The following is a 16,606-nucleotide window of genomic DNA, read 5'->3' as shown; positions in this document are numbered from 1 at the left end:
GGACCTTGGAAAACTCAGGTCGCTCGCCCCTTTTCACCCTGAGATAAATTTCCTTCAAAAGAATAACCACCGAGACGGCGTTCATGGAACTGACCCAGCAGCACATGAGGCTTGGCATTTGAAGACAGTTAGCTCCAGAGGCTTAGGCCACCTCTGAGTTTGTTCTCAACCTTCAGGGTGAAGGGTTCGGTTTGGGTTAGATGTTTCGTAATGATCAGCTTCCCATGGCTTCCTCTTTATGGAGCCCTCTCCTAAACCAGCATCCATGTTAATTTCCTCTACTAGGGACTCTGTCACATCTTCTTTTTGATAACTGCGATACCTTTTTTGTGGTAGCTGGCAGTTGCCCACGTTGGCTTCCAATTTCCCACCTTTTCCTCTGTTATTCTTTGTCCTTTACGTTTACATACAGACTTGTTAATACTACACTGGACTGTGAGCTCCATCAGGCCAGGGACCTCTGCGTGTCCAAAGATCTCTTGTTCCTCTCGGCTAGTTCCGCCAGTGCACACCCACAGCCTAACACAGTGCCTGGCATACAGCAGCCAGCCCACAAAATAAGTGACAAAACACAAAACAAAACAAAGCAAAGCAAAGCAAAACAAAACAAAACAACAACAACAACAAAAAAACCAGCTACAGGAAAGGATAAACTTCCTCTGCACCGCCCTAGTCCGGGCTCCCACCCAGTACCCGCTGGGCAGGACGCTCCGAGTACGGCCTCTCCCGTGACGTCACGCGGGGCGGGACTTCCGGCCGCCCAAGTTTAACAGTCCAGGCGGGAGCCGGAAGCGCAGCGCGGAGCGGGTGGAGCCGGGGCCCCCCGTGTGTGCTCCCCACGCCTGAGAGGTGAGGTTCCGCCGCCGGACGAGGGGGTGGCTGTGAGCACCCGGCTCAGGGCCGCGGCGGGCGGCGGCGGCGGCGGCGGGGTCCCCGGGGTCAGCCGCGCGCCCCCGGCGGAGAGTGGCCCGGGACGGGACGGGACGGGCCGGGACGGGGTCGAGGGCCCGGCTGCCCCGGGCGGCTCGCTCTCCTCCTTCGGGTCCGCAGCCGCCCAGGGCCTGGGGGTGCGTCCCGAGGGAAGCGACCCCGGAGAACTCTTCAGAAGAAGTGCAAGTTGGTCGCTGTCACTCGACTTCCGCGGGACCTTCGCTGAGCGACTGATGCCAGGTCCCCGGAGTCCTCGCTTAACTCAGCTTTTGGGGGGACCTTGTTCCACCCGCTGCTGCACCACACTGCCCAGTAGGCAGGCACCTTGTGTTTGGTCGTGGAAGCGACCTGTTGCACTTGTGTTGACTGCGCTTCAGAGTTCGGCTTTCCTACGCTTTGTTCTTCCTTGAGCAGGGGAACAGGGGGGCCTAGGGTCCATGTTCAGTCACCAAGTCGAAACAGTGTCGACAGTCCAACAGGTGACGCTTTTTAGCAGCCCCTGGATCGCACACTTTTACACCCGAACCGCCCAAACACTTCTGTATCTCGAAAGCACAGCCATCGCGGGAGTTTCTGGCTGAAAGTTTTATCCTTTCCCTAAACATTAAGTATTTTTGTTAGCTTAAAACATTTTTCTTGCCGGGCGGTGGTGGCGCACACCTTTAATCCCAGCACTCAGGAGGCAGAGCCAGATGGATCTCTGTGAGTTCAAGGCCAGCCTGGTCTACAGAGTGAGTTCCAGGACAGGCGCCAAACTACACAGAGAAACCCTGTCTCGAAAAACAAACAAACCAAAAACATTTTTTTTTTTCTCTTGGGAATGAACGGTTTCTACCTTAAGCATTTTATCTTGCCCTCTGGAGCCCATTAGAGATAAGTGTGGGGCTTTGTTGATGATATGGGGGGTCCCGTCTGTGACCACTGTTGGTCTGTGGCATTGGTGGATAAATTCGGCCTCCACACGTCAACACGTGGAATCAGTTCAGTATGTTGGAGCAGTAATAGTAGCCTTAAAAAAAAAGTAACCACTTTTTATTAGACTTCAAATATCAATGAAACTGTGTTGACCTATAAAGAGAGATATATTTTGTGTGGCTACCATAGATTTAAAAAAAAAATCACCAATTTAAAAAATAGTGTATATGCTTGTGCCCTGGTTTTTGTCTGTTGATTTTATTTACAAAAAAACTGATTGTGACCTACTTCATCCAAATTCATTGCTGTATATTAGTTTTTAGATAGAGGCAGTAGAATTAGTTGTATTGCTGACAGTTTATTATTGAATAATAATACAGTACTCTGGTTTGTTTTGTTTTTTGAGAAAGGGTTTCTCTGGGTAGCCCTGACTGTCCTTGGAACTCACTCTGTAGACCAGGCTGGCCTTTAACTCAGAGATCCAACTGCTTCTGCCTCCAGAGTGCTGGGACCAAAGGTGTGCACCACCATGCCCAGCTCTATAATAATAGTCCTCTTTCTTGTACCACCTATACTGAGTGTGGGAGTATATTTCTTTGTTTTGTTCTTTCCTGTGTATTTCTACATACCCTGTCTTCCACACCACCTGTTGCTCTTCAGAGTGCCTGGAGCAGCCCCTTGGATGTCTTTCTAGATCGCTTTGGCTTGCGACATCACTTTGTTAGAATTATGCGGTGCAGTATCACACTGAATAAAAAATGAGAGGCGGTGGACCAAGAGTTGGTATTGGGACACAGTGGCAACTTCTGTAACCATGTTGCTAATTGTAGAGTTTGGAAAATTTGGGATACTGGGATTGAGACTTCCAGGAATACTAGATTATGGTACATTTTTTAAAAGATGAGAACATGAGTACTGTGTGTGTGTGTGTGTGTGTGTGTGTGTGTGTGTGCGTGCGCGTGCGTGTGCGTGCGCGTGCGTGCGTGTGCGTGTGTGTAGTACTGGATCAGGAATGTTTCAAATCTTCTATATGAGGAGGCAGACATTGTTATGGGAACAAACAGGACAGCAGAAGTTTCATGAAGAAAGTTGAGTTGGGTGGTGGAATATAGGGTAACTGATAAAGGGGCTACTTTTGCTACAGTAGATAGGCAACCCACCTTTTTGTAGGAGACTAGCCCGCACACTTATTTACCCCAGGAACTCTTGAGGAATGACTTAGTTAGAAATAGACAGTGGAGAGAAAACACAGGATAGACTCGGGAGGGCCTGCATCGTTATCCTGCATCGTTATCCGGCGGCCCAGAACTTTATTCCAGAGGTCTGTTTATAACAATGCCAAGGGGTGGAGCAAAAGACCTCCCCCTTGCTAGTTAGATCCTTACAAACACTTGGTACCCAGGCCTGTGGTCCAATCAACCTCCCATGCAGTCCTTCTGGGTACAGCCACTATGAAACCTCCAACACCTGTTAGAGGCAGTGATGTTTGAGCTGAGACCTGAGTGATAAGAAGATGTTTAGGGGAATCTGGGGGCAACTTTTCAGTTAGAGGGCCAGGAAGTGAAGAGGCACTAAGGTGAGGATGACCTTGGCTTGATACATAGACACGAAGAAGGCCAGTGTTCAGGTCTAGTGGTCCCAGACAAGAGAGGTAGGAGATCTTCACGTGCATACCCATCCTATAAGGTGGGCTGAGGAGGTTGGGTTTGTTGGAGTTTCTGGGGGAGACGCTTGGAAGGATGAGCTAAGAGTATGTGATTTGGCTGGTCACTGGATTAGATCACTGGAACTACCTTCTAGTGTGTGCTGTTTGGAATAAAAGTGGACAGAAATGGGCAAGTAAAACCACTGCCTTTACATTAGGGGCATTTCAGCTTTTCCAAATTGCTTTTCTGTAATGTGTATGTTGTTCTAAACTTTTTATAGGTTCAGTCATGCAGGAAAACCTCAGATTTGCTTCATCAGGAGATGATATTAAAATATGGGATGCTTCATCTATGACATTGGTGGATAAATTCAACCCTCACACGTCACCACATGGAATCAGTTCAATATGTTGGAGCAGCAATAGTATCCTTTTAAAAAACAGTAACCACTTTTTTTTTTTTTTCGAGACAGGGTTTCTCTGTGTAGTTTTGCGCCTTTCCTGGAACTCACTTGGTAGTCCAGGCTGGCCTTGAACTCACAGAGATCCGCCTGGCTCTGCCTTCTGAGTGCTGGGATTAAAGGCGTGCGCCACCACCGCCCGGCGAGTAACCACTTTTTATTAGTCTTCAGTAATCAGTAAAGCTGTGTGGGCCCATAGAAAGAAAAGTGTTTTATGTCGCTGCCATAGATTAAAAAAAAATACAGATAAAAGCATTACATGTGCATATGCTCTTATTTTCTCTGTTGAGTTTATTTTAAACAAATTGGTTGTAACCTCCTTCATTCAAGCTTGCTGTGTATTAGTCTTCAGATACAGGTGGTAGAGTTCTGTTGTCTACAGTTACTGAATGCACAGAATAAGGAGGGCAATAGGAGAGCAGGGGGCGATTTGAGAATAATTTTCTGTATCTCCACTTGGGTATTTGTGAATCTGATGTGGAATTCAGTGAGAGCTTGGGGGCAGAAGCAAGATGGGGAGGAGATTAAAACAGCTGCCCAGCGTTCACATCTTCCTGATGACAAGGAGATTGAAATGAAAACAACCATTCATCATTGGCATCTTCCTGATGCCATGTTTGGATTTGTCTTTACTGTCCGTGATGAAAAGCAGCACCGTTTCCCAGCAGAGGAAACAGGTTGAGGATTCCTGTGCTTTCCTGATTGCTACCCTCCCTGTATTGACGAGCTTCCGAGTGGGTATGGGGGGGCGGGGGGGCTGTAAGCTGGGGTCTGTCACCCCCACATCATTGGCAGTTTGGCCTGACAGTTCTTCGTGGGGACTTCCCTGGGTGCCGTCAGATGCTCGGAAACGTTCCTGGCCCCCTCCTCCCCAACCTCTGGAGGCTTTTCACTCCCCGTTGTGATGGTCCAAAGTGCCTCAAGTTGCTGGACTCACTCAGAGGTTGAGGACCTCTGCTGTCGATGAAGTGCTCTTCGTTGTCTTGATGTGAAAATAGTCCATGTCATTGGTATGCTAGAAATTAATCTTCTGGGAAACACATACTGTTTTGCAACAACCATTAAGTGTTAAGAATTGTCTGGTTTTTACCAGTATCAAAGTATTAATATTCTTCCTGATGAAAGGGAAATGACAAAGCTTTAAAATGTGACTGATTTATGAACAAACGTATTAGGATTTTTTAATCTCCAATGCCTGTTCTTGCACATACATAACAAATGACAACTTTTCTTATTGAATTAAATTTCCCTCTTGATCATCCCTTGATTTCTGCACTGGAGCAGTGAAACCAATTACTTTGATGCTCTATTAATCAAACTTGTGTGAAGAACTCTCCAGCCTGTCATGTGGAAACTGTTTTAAGGAGAGTGGCAAGTGTGTGAAGTTGATCCTCTCTGTTTTTAGTTTATTTTTTTTTTTTATTTTTTGGTTTGTTTTTTTTTTTTTGTTTTTTGAGACAGGGTTTCTCAGTGTAGTTTTGGTGCCTGTCCTGGATCTCACTCTGTAGACCAGGCTGGCCTCGAACTCACAGAGATCCGCCTGGCTCTGCCTCCTGAGTGCTGGGATTAAAGGTGTGCGCCACCACCGCCTGGCTTATTTTTAGTTTTTAATTGTGTTAACAGTTTCTTTTTTTTGGCGGGGGTGGGGGGGGATAGGGGACTGTTTAAGAAAAGAAACAATTCTTAATAGGCTGTGTTTTTTTCTGCTCAGCTTGGTTTCAGGGAGTGTTACCAGGAGCTGGCATTAATGACTGGTGTGGCAGTGAGGGAGTGCCACGTGACTTTCAGAAGCTGGTCCTAGTTCTGTTCCCGAGAGCTTCATGTTAGCCGTACTCCATTCATGAGGCTGTGGTCCTTCCATGCCAGTTGTTACTGAAGAACAGAGTTCTAAACTCAGCAACTTAGGGTTCCAGTGTGTAAGATTCAAGAGCAGCTTTAGGACGAGGTGCCAGGGAAGTTCTTTATTCTTTTGGTTTCTTTAGCTGATGCTCCGCGATCCTCTCATAACTTCTAAAACTACAAGAACAACTTAGAAATTAGTTTCCCCTCTTCTTTTTCTGTGCCCTAAGGGGTGAAATGTAGTAAACAAAGGAAGAAGCCAATGGCTTCTTTCTGTGGCGCTGTGTTGGTAGAAATTATTGTATTTCCCCTAGAAGTGATATGCGCATATTGCCCTGTAATTGGTAGGGGAACTTCCACTCAACACTTACCAGGGCTTGCTTATTTCAGAGATGTGCAAATACTGGGCCTGTAAAAGCAAGCCTGTAGTTGAGTTTGAAAGGAAGAGCATTGGTGACTAGCTCTGTGGATTTCGGCCCTGTGCTGATTCATTTGATGATCCACAAACCAGAGAAACTTGGACTCTTGTGTTTTTACGATGAGCAGTTCATGTCAATGTCAGCTTGCCTGTTAACCTGGAGTCTTCATTCTCAGGGTAGAAGATGCCACTCCATCCTTGACTCAGATGGGGACTTGTTTTCTTAGCTAGAAGGTGACACTCTGTCCTTGAGTCCAGTGGAGACTTCATTCTCAGGGTAGAAGGTGACACTCTGTCCTGAGTCCAGTGGAGACTTCATTCTTAGGGTAGAAGGTGACACTCTATCCTGAGTCAAGTGGAGACTTCATTCTCAGGGTAGAAGGTGACACTCTATCCTGAGTCCAGTGGAGACTTCATTCTCAGGGTGGAAGGTGACACTCTGTCCTGAGTCCAGTGGAGACTTCATTCTCAGGGTAGAAGGTGACACTCTGTCCTGAGTCCAGTGGAGACTTCATTCTTAGGGTAAAAGGTGACACACTCTCCTTGAGTCCAGTGGAGTTCAAAATAAATAACTTCTTAATTTTTTAAATAATACATTGGCTGGGGGTGTAGCTCAGTTGCTAGAGGCTTGCCTAGCATGAATGAAGCCCTAGGTTTGATTGTAAGCATCATGTTAAATCAGGCGTGGTGGTGAGTGCTTGTAATCTTAGCATTTGGGAGGTGAAGATAGGAGGGTCAGAATCTCAAGGTCATTCTAGGCTGGAAAATGAGTTTTGAAGCCAGCCTAAGATATTTGAAGCTGTCTCAAAAGCAACAACAAAAAATTGTTCCAATCCATGGTCTATTCATAAAATATCAGAGTATTATACTCACTGACCAAAATAATAGAGTAAGGATCATCTAGACATTTCCATTGCTTCCATACATAGACTTTGCTTCCTGAAAGTTGTAAGTTTAAAATTCCTGTATTCTGGAGACAAGAAGATGACTCAGAGGGTGAGGATCCTTCTTAATCATTCTGGTTTAAAATACTTACATTGTTTTGTGTTTACTTATTACTCATGTGTAATTTATATAGACTAAGGTAATTAACTTAAAATGAAGCTAAATTTGCATAACATAAGCAGTTTCTATTTAACCACACTCATTTGTGTTTACTGTACTCTCTAATACTCGTTCTTAATATATCCATGGTTGAGGCGTCTATGACGGTGAGTCTAGTCCCGAGAAGACATCATCTTCGTTTTCTGCTGGAAGGAGTAGAGTGGTGTGCATACTAGCTTTCTAACTGAAGTTGGTACTGAGCACTGGGTTAGTAAGTATGTCCCCTGGGCAGACTTTGTCCACGACAAAGCTGGTTATTATTTGCATGTGCTGCTTTTATCATGTTCTCACTCTGAAGGATAAAATTAGACCTGGCCCACCCTGGGAAGGGAGTAGTGTTTCACAAGGGCTAAGTGGCTTTCAAATGATAGCCTAGCCAGAAGGGATGGTTCTCCCTGCCATCCTGAAAAAGAGAATTCGTAGTTAGCGACGGGAACCATTTTGAAAGCTGTGTCTGACCTGTCTTGGTGTTGGCTTACTTGACTGTGCTCTGTGACCATAGTTGGGTGCTGTGGGTGCCCACGGACTGTTTGATGCTTCTTAACTCTCCATTTAGATAACTTCCTAGTGACAGCCTCTTCCAGTGGTGACAAAATAGTGGTGTCAAGTTGCAAATGTAAACCCGTTCCACTTTTGGAGCTTGCTGAAGGGGTAAGTTTGCTTTTTAAACCGTTTAAAATCTCAGTTTCGCTTAAATGACAATGACTTACTTGTCTTGGTTCTTTGTGTTTAAAAACATTTTTCTCCTCAACCCCGACTACTACAGTACCAGGTGGCGTGTGTATGCTTACTTGAAAGGCTGTGAACTGAGGTTATATTGCGTCCCTAGCTTCTGTGTCCCCTCCTGTTGATGTGTGACTTAGGTCACTAGGTTGACTTGGCCATATGAACCCTCATGATGGAACTGTCCTGCTGACTGGGTGCATGATCATCAACAGAAGACTAGTTCTCAAGGTATCCTTCCACTTTAGATGCTGAGCACTTAGGACGCAGGGACCTGCTGGGGCCTTAAGCACCTGGAACAGATCAGCTTTTCAGTGAGTCCTGGGCCCATGGCACACAGTGACTACTGTGCCTTTATCCTTCTGTTTTTTAAGTTCATTCAGTATAATACTGGTTTCTTCCTTTCCATTCATACAGTCACAAAAGCTATTCTTCGAAGAGAATACACCTAAACAAAAAGGAGTGCTTTACTCTAGTCTTGGTGCTGCCTCTCTCTCTCTCTCTCTCTCTCTCTCTCTCTCTCTCTCTCTCTCTCCCCCCCCCCCCTCCCTCCTTCCCTCCCTCCCTCCCTCCGCCCAGGCGAGGAAGCTTAGACAGACAGAATGTCTAAGGGTAGACTGGGAGTTTGAGGCAGATGGGCCTAAGTAAAGTTGAAGAAGAGACTCTTCCTGGTCAGTAGGCAGACTGCACTCTTCAGGACAGGAAGTACAGCAATCTTGGTGTCTTTGGGACCTTGAAAAATGGCCAGCAAGCTGCCATTGAATTTAATGGTGAAGGCAATTCAGTTCCTCCAACTTTCATAACTGGATGCTCTTTCATGCATTGTGTTTTCAAATCAGTGTTAGCATCTCTGCCCTCTTTTTACCCCCTTTGGATCTGTTCGTTTATTAATTTGTTTATTTAAGACAGAGTCTCCGTGTAGTCCTGGCTGTCTGGAACTTGCTATTTAGGCCAGGCTGACCTTGAAGTCATAGAGATGCACCTGCCTTTGCTGCCTTAGTGTTTGGATTATTACTATGATACCCTACTTTTCCTACTTTTAAAAAACGTATACTTTATACTTTTATACTTCAAATTCTATTTATGCTTTACTACTTTAACAGATGATTATACAAATGTGAATCAGTCATTCTGAGGACTTGGTGAATACTCCATTTATTCGTGTAGTTTAGCCCTCCCCACTTTAACACATTACATTATGAAGCTGGTACACAAATACTTATAAAAGCTTTTTGCAAACAGTGATTTCATACTCTTTATTAGGAATTTCTTATAACATATCTGGCCATTATTTTGGTGGGGTCCCAGCCTTGTTAATGCACATGCCACTTAAGCTTTCAGGACTTTTCTACTTGGGGAAAGAAATTTCCACCCTACTTATTTTAAAATTATTTTCAGAATGAAATTTAACTTCTTGATTTTGTTTTTAATTCTGTGTATTTCCTCTTTGAAGTGGCCAGATTGATGTTAGTAGTATTATGATGGCTTTGGTGGGCTACAAAATAACTTTTAAATTTAAGGTTTAAAAAAGAATGTCTGTTGATTTTTTTCCCCCTATGGGTACAGGATTCCTATATAGCATGCAATTTCTGTTAATTATTTAAGTTAATTAGATGCATTAATAATACATTAACATAAAAAGGAATTCTTTCTCTCAACAAGGTAAGCCAGTTTTAAGTGTAGGTTTTGTTTTGATACCTTAACAATAATTGTACTATGACAGCTGGCATCCAGTATATCAATATTTGGTGGACACCATTCTTATTTATTTCTTTTAAAAGTTATTTTAATGGTTATTAGAAATTTTTGATTTGCAATGTGGTAGATTCTAAAGTAAATCTTACTCCTTCAGACCTGTTCTTTCCTAGGATGGTGCCTGCAAGGACATTTTTACTAGAGTTAAAACACTGATGGTGTGTGTGCGTGTGTGTGTGTGTGTGTATGTGTGTGCACGTGAGTGTGTGTGTGTCTTGCTCTTTTTTATATGTGTTACTTGGTACTGTTGGTTAACACCCAGTGGGGTTGTGGAAAGGGGACCGTCTGTAAGAGTCTTTGGAGCCCAGGCTGTTCTGGGGATGCCTGACTCTCAGGGTAGCAACAGTTGATCTAGTACTCATCTCAAAAGTGTGAGGTGACTTGCCTCAGCCTGCACAGCTTGTCGTTTGGCTAAGTCAGGGAGTCTTTCCTTTGGACTTCATTCTGAGTTTGATAGCCTAGACAAATATTGGCTCTGACAGCAAGTTGATGGGTTTGGGGTTTCTTCTAGGTGTGCTTGTGAGCCACTGAAAACCTTTATACCCAGCTCTGGCTGGCTTTTTACATTTTTTTGTCCACTGTATTTGTGGGGCATGGGCTTTCAGGAAACAGGAGTGGAAACAGGAAAACTAGCTGGGAGACTGCTGCCATTTGGGTTAGTGCTAGTAATAGATTTGGATGCAGGGAGGCATGTAGAATTTATTGTAGGATTGGAGTTTATAGACCTTGTTGGTAAGTTAGGACCAGGGTGACAAGGAATTGAGGGCTATTCAGCACCTTCACCTTGATAATTTGTGCCCTCGCTAAGTTGAGGAAGGATATGTGGCCAGGTTATTTTGTTTACATGTTTATGCATGCATTTTTGGTGGTATTTGGTGGTAGATTTCTCAGCGACCTCACAGTCACTCAGAAAATGCTCAACTACTGAGTCATTCCACTAGCCCCGAAGTCTGGATTTGCTGAGATGCTTAAGACTCCTTGGGGTGAAATTGGCTAGGAGACTTGGGACATATGTCCTGATATGTTTAAAACCTTTTCTCATTTGTAAAATGGGGGTCTGTGCTAGAATTAATTAATTAATTTGGTTTTTCAAGGCAGGGATTCTCTGTGTAGCCCTAGCTGTTTGAACTCACTCTGTAGACCAGGCTGGCCTCGAACTCAGAGATTGCTTGCCTCTGCTGAGATTAAAGGCATGCACCACCACTGCATGGCTTAGAAATTATTTAAAGGTCTTATGTTTAGCATTTTCTGAGCAGAGATTAATTTTAAGATGTTGTATAGAGATCCTAGAGCAGGTCTTAGCAAGGGGAGATAGTGAGCTCATGCTTGATGGGAGGCCAAGGCTCACTGGTGTTTCTTAGGCTTCCTCTCAGGCTACCCTTCAGTAAAGAACACCACCTTCTTTGATTTTCTTGACATCTGATAATGAATAAGCTGTTGGATCCCTATGAAGGATGAGGAGAGGCGAATTTTTAGTTGCGGAAACTTTTAGTTGCAAGTATCAGCATCCTTTTGCCTGTAATTCAGCATATTCATTGTCCTGCTTACTGTGTTGGGTGAGACTGTATCATCTCTGGGCCCTGGTAAGCTAATTTTGTTTGTTTGTTTTGTTTAACTAGCAAAAGCAGACATGTGTCGATTTAAATTCCACATCAATGTATTTGGCAAGTGGAGGCCTAAATAACACTGTTAATATTTGGGATTTAAAGTCAAAACGAGTTCATCGGTCTCTTAAGGTAAGTGAATATATTTTAAATATTTATAGAATGATCAGTTCACACTCTGTTTAGGATGGTTACCAAACTTTGCCCTCATAATTGAAGTGCTTTTTAATTAAAGTGAGACTTATTAGGGAAAATCTGGGTGCTGTCTCGCTGAATTTTTTTCCTCATAAAAATTGTTGATGCATGTTGCCTTTTTCTTATTACTTTTTTTTTTTTTCCCACGTATTCACATAGTTCCTCTGTTTTGAATGAACTACTTCCTTGGGCTTTTCTATTCCGGAGGTGTGGTTTTGTCATCAGGATTTTTTTGTTTTTGTTTTTTTTGGGGGGGGGGGTTGGAAAAGTGTGTGGTTCTGGAGTTCAGTAACCAGAGTTGAGGGTTCAGCCTCTTAGTTCTGGGGTGCGTGTGGCCGCCACTGTTGATGGTGTTTTTGCTTGTGTATCTTTAAACTTGGTAATGAAATAGTTCTTAAGATAATTTACTATTTAAAATTCGTGTTCCCTCAGGCAGTTCTTTGCAGGTTCAGAAAATAAACTTTCATCTCAGGAAGGCCTGTGGTCAAGACTTTCTTCACTCTACTTTTTGCCTTTTTAATGTTTAGAAGGGGAACTACAAAGTTATTTTTGAGTTTGTCATTTAAAAAGATTTAATATGAAACATATAAATAGTTGTATCTTTGTACTCCTCGGCATACACAGAAAAGAACTTAATATGAAACATATAAATAGTTGTATCTTCGTACTCCTCTGCATACACAGAAAAGAACTTCCTTTAATTGTTACATTATGGCCAGTACTGTTTTCCCTGCTCTCCCGTCATCCCATCTCCAGACTGTTTTGTAGTAAATACATCTTAGCATCATTGAGTTAATTCTAAAGGAGCTATTTTGAAGAGTGGTTCTCTCTCTCTCTCTCTCTCTCTCTCTCTCTCTCTCTCTCTCTCTCTCTCTCTCTCATAACTAAATGGAAAAGTGATCCCATAATTGCTTTTGTGTTCCCTTTGGAAGGCTCTTGTTTAAGTGTAGCTAAACTTGAAGCCTCTTTAAACTCGGCTGTGGGAAAAGGCAGGTGATTGAAGAGTTGCTGCTCAGGAAGTAGTTAGCTTTGGTCCCTTTCCTTAATGTGCTAGCCGTTGTGCTCGCAAATGCTGCTTCTGTTTATTTCGGTAACTGCAGAGCAGAAAGCAGTATTCTCATGTGCTGATGGAGAAACCGAGTATGATGTTAAAGATCTGGTTCTTTGTTAGCTTCACAGAGGTCCATGCAAGTGCAGACCCTGCCCTTCGTTTAGTATTTTGATTGTGCACTCTTTGAGTTCACACGGCTTAGAGGGGTGTCTCATTCTGAATAGGGGGTGTCTTACAGAGCTGAGAAGAGGCGAGTCTTTGATCCGTTGGTCAGTTTTTTGACATTTGGTTGGTGCATAGTAGATGTTTCCTGATGATGTATTTTCCACAGCTGGAATTAGGAAGACACCTGCTCCTTTACTAAGTGGCAGAAATTCTGTTGGATGACATGCTCTTAGTTCCCCATGACAACATTGCACACAGTGTTGCTTATTTTTCTGCATCAACCCCCCACCCCCTAGATACTTGTTCTTTGGTGGAAGAGAGGGAATGTTTGAAGGATCGTTTGATAAAGTTGTAATGTAAGTGTGATGTCCTGGCCACACTAGTTTTGATAGTCTGTTAGTTATTTTGTATCAAGTTTAGTATATTTATCTTAGTAAATAACAGGACACTATATTGTTAAAAAAGCAAAACAAAAAACCCACCCTTCTAACTCAGGTCAGTGTTATTAAATGTTCCTGCTAAACACCTCTGACTTGATGTTTGGAAGCAATCCTGTGACTCAGTTTCTTCAAAGTCTTGGACTTTTCACTCCCTCAGAGTAGATGCTGTTCATATTTAAGAGGCAGTCTGCTGTGTTGGGAGGGCCGAGGGCTTTGGAGTTTGACTTGGAGTTGAACACTAGTCTGTCTCTGAGCACGTATGTGAGGTGGCCCCAGTCTCCTAAGCTTTAGTGTGTCGTGTGCCTCATCTCTAAGTGGGGAAATGACAGCTCTTAGGACTTTGAAGGATTGACTAGTTGGCATGTGAAACCCCAGCAGAGGAGGTAGTCGGCCAGTGGCAGCAGCTGCTGTCCCATGGCTCAGATGTGTCTTTGCTTTTCTCCCACTTTGTCATGTCTGCCGTCCTTCCTTTCCCCGTAACTTACCTCTTCTTTTGTTTATTTGCTCGTTTGTTCTTTGAGATAAGACTTGCCATGTAGCTCAGGCTAGCCTAGAACTCTATGTAGTACAGGCTAGTCCTGAGCTCTTGATTACATGTGTCTTTTGCCACTCCTCACTCTCATCCTGTCTCTAAGGTTGGACTCAGTTTTCTCTCTCTCTATCAGTTCAGGTGAAGTGATACCTTTCTTCTTCTGACCCCTTGACACCACTGTTTATTTAGCATTTATTTATTCTGTCGTTTTGGTGCTAATTTCAGTGTCCTCTAGTTGAGCAGTAATATTCAAGAGCAAACATTTAACGTGAAATAAATGTTGTCTGTCAGGGGAAATCAGTTCTCTAAGGTGAACTGTAAATAAGTTACCCTTCGAGAATGGTTATTGTTTCAGAGTCCGTGGACATATAATGTGGCTCTGAAAACCTGTCTTCTGAGGAGCCTCCATGCTGATTGTGTGGTTTCCTGATCGACGCAGTAGTGTGGTGGTGGAAGGGAAATGTTAGCACAGGTATTGACTGGCAGTCGTGCTCTTTCCGTTCACCACAGTATGGGGGTTAATGCTGCTGTTCTTGTGTTTGTTTCTTTCAGGATCATAAAGGTGAAGTAACTTGTGTGGCGTACAATTGGAATGATTGCTACATTGCTTCTGGGTCTCTTAGTGGTGAGATCATTTTGCACAGCGTAACCACTAATATATCCAGTACACCTTTTGGCCATGGGAGTAGCCAGGTACAGTATGGTTTCTTTTAAAAATAAAGCTGATAAATTATATTTTGAATTACTTTATATAAGAAAATAAGTTTATTTTTTTCTTTTAGAAAGATTTTTTTTTTCTTTTTTTTTTTTTTTTTTTTTTTTTTTTGGTTTTTCGAGACAGGGTTTCTCTGTGTAGCTTTGCGCCTTTCCTGGGACTCACTTGGTAGCCCAGGCTGGCCTCGAACTCACAGAGATCCGCCTGGCTCTGCCTCCAGAGTGCTGGGATTAAAGGCGTGCGCCACCACCGCCCGGCCTAGAAAGATTTTTTTTATTAAGAGATTTTCTATTTGTTTTACATATCAGCCACGGAGTCCCCTGTCTTCCTTCCTCCCACCCCCCAGCCTACCCCCCCACTTCCCACCTCCTCCAAGGTAAGGTCTTCCCTGGGGAGTCAGCCCAGTCTGGTACATTCAGTTGAGGCAGGTCCAATTCTCTCCTCCCTGCACCAAGGCTGAGCAAAATGTCTCAGCATAGACCCTAGGTTCCAAAAAGCCAGCTCATACACTAAGGACAGGTCCCGGTCTCACTGCCTGGGGGCCCCCTGAATAGTTCAAGCTAAACAACTGTCTCACTTATCCAGAGGGCCTGGTCCAGTTCCATGGGGGGTCCTCAGCTATTGGTCCACAGTTCATGTGTTTCCACTAGTTTGGCTAGTTGTCTCTATACTTTTTCCATTCATGGTCTCGATAACTCTTGCTCATATAATCCTCCTCTCTCTCATCGATTGGACTCCTGGAGCTTTGCCTGGGGCTTGGCCGTGGATCTCTGCCATCTGCTTCCATCAGTCACTGGATGAGGGTTCTATCATGACATTTCTGGTGTTCAGCCATCTGCTCACCAGAGTAGGTTAGCTCAGGCACCCTCTCGACCATTGCCAGTAGTCTATAGTGGAGTCATCTTTGTGGATTCCTGGGGACCTCTCTAGCACTCTGCTTCTTCCTATTCCCATGGTGTCTTCATTTATCATGGTATCTCCCTCCCTGTTCTCCCACTCTGTTCCTGATCCAGCTGGGACCTCCCACTCCCCTAAGCTCTCTTTCTCCCGACCCTTGTTCTCCATTACCTCCCCTCACCCCCAGTTTGCTCATATAGATCTCATCCATTTCTCCATTGCTGGATGATCCATATACCCTTCCTAGGGTCATCTTTACTAGCTAGCCTCCCTAGAGCTGTGAGTTGCAGTCTGATTGTCCTTTGCTTTACATCTAGTATCCACTTATGAGTGAGTACATACCATGTTTGTCTTTCTGAGTCTGGGTTGCTGTGGGATGTCCTGTATGCTGTAAATATATGTTGCTATGATTGATAAATAAAACACTGATTGGCCAATAGCCAGGCAGAAAGGGTAGTGTAGGTGGGACAAAGAGGAGGAGAATGCTGGGAGGTGGAAGGGTGAGGCAGGGCTTCCATGAGGAGCAGGATGTAAAGTACCAGTAAGCCATGAGCCATGTGGCACGGTATAGATTAATAGAAATGAGTTAATTTAAGATAAGAACTAGATAGCAAGAAGCTTGAGCAATTTGGCCAAACAGTTTAAATAATATAAGTGTCTGTGTGTTTATTTGAGTGTGGTGGCTGCCAGCTCAGGCGGGACTGGAGATAACTCCAGCTACACTGGGTTACCTCACTCAGGATGATATTTTCTAGTCCATCCATTTGCCTGCAAACCTCATGATGTCATTGTTTTTCTCTGCTGAGTAGTACTCTATTGTGCATATGTACCACATTTTCTTTATCCATTCTTCAGTTGAAGGGCATCTAAGTTGTTTCCAGGTTCTGGCTATTACAAATAATGCTGATATGAACATAGTTGAGCACATGTCCTTGTGGAATGATTGAGTATTCCTTGGGTATATGCCCAAGAGTGATATAGCTGGGTCTTGAGGGAGATCGAGTCCCAATTTTCTGAGAAAGCACCATACTGATTTCCAAAGTGGCTGTACAAGTTTGCATTCCCACCAACAGTGTAGGAGTTCCCCTTGCTCCACATCCTCTCCAGCATAAGCTGTTTTCAGTGTTTTTGATCTTAGCCATTCTGACGGGTGTAAGATGGTATCTCAGAGTCATTTTGATTTGCATTTCCTTGATGATTAAGGAAGTTGAGCATTT

General features: G+C 43.9%; 1 protein-coding gene across 3 annotated transcripts in view; it reads left to right on the top strand.

The window, feature by feature from the left end:
• The first annotated feature begins 738 nt into the window (after positions 1-738).
• The window catches only part of Nedd1 (NEDD1 gamma-tubulin ring complex targeting factor), a 51,920-nt gene continuing 36,052 nt past the window's right edge, over positions 739-16,606 (top strand). The window contains exons 1-5 of one of the 3 annotated variants that reach the window (XM_052753117.1): positions 739-849; positions 3,772-3,915; positions 7,869-7,963; positions 11,410-11,526; positions 14,330-14,470. In XM_052753117.1, the coding sequence (XP_052609077.1) occupies positions 3,780-3,915; positions 7,869-7,963; positions 11,410-11,526; positions 14,330-14,470 (489 nt within the window). In that variant the 5' untranslated portion in view covers positions 739-849; positions 3,772-3,779. Of the gene's footprint in view, positions 850-1,063; positions 1,171-3,771; positions 3,916-7,161; positions 7,205-7,868; positions 7,964-11,409; positions 11,527-14,329; positions 14,471-16,606 lie in introns of those variants that run through there. The other 2 variants (XM_052753116.1, XM_052753118.1) reach the window with 2 other exon arrangements.

The sequence above is a fragment of the Peromyscus californicus genome, unplaced genomic scaffold (genome assembly GCF_007827085.1).
Source record: "Peromyscus californicus insignis strain IS unplaced genomic scaffold, ASM782708v3 Scaffold_24__1_contigs__length_46423439, whole genome shotgun sequence".
NCBI classification, from domain to species: Eukaryota; Metazoa; Chordata; class Mammalia; order Rodentia; family Cricetidae; genus Peromyscus; species Peromyscus californicus.
Note: the sequence above shows the minus strand (reverse complement) of the source record. Positions and strands in the feature narration are given on the sequence as shown.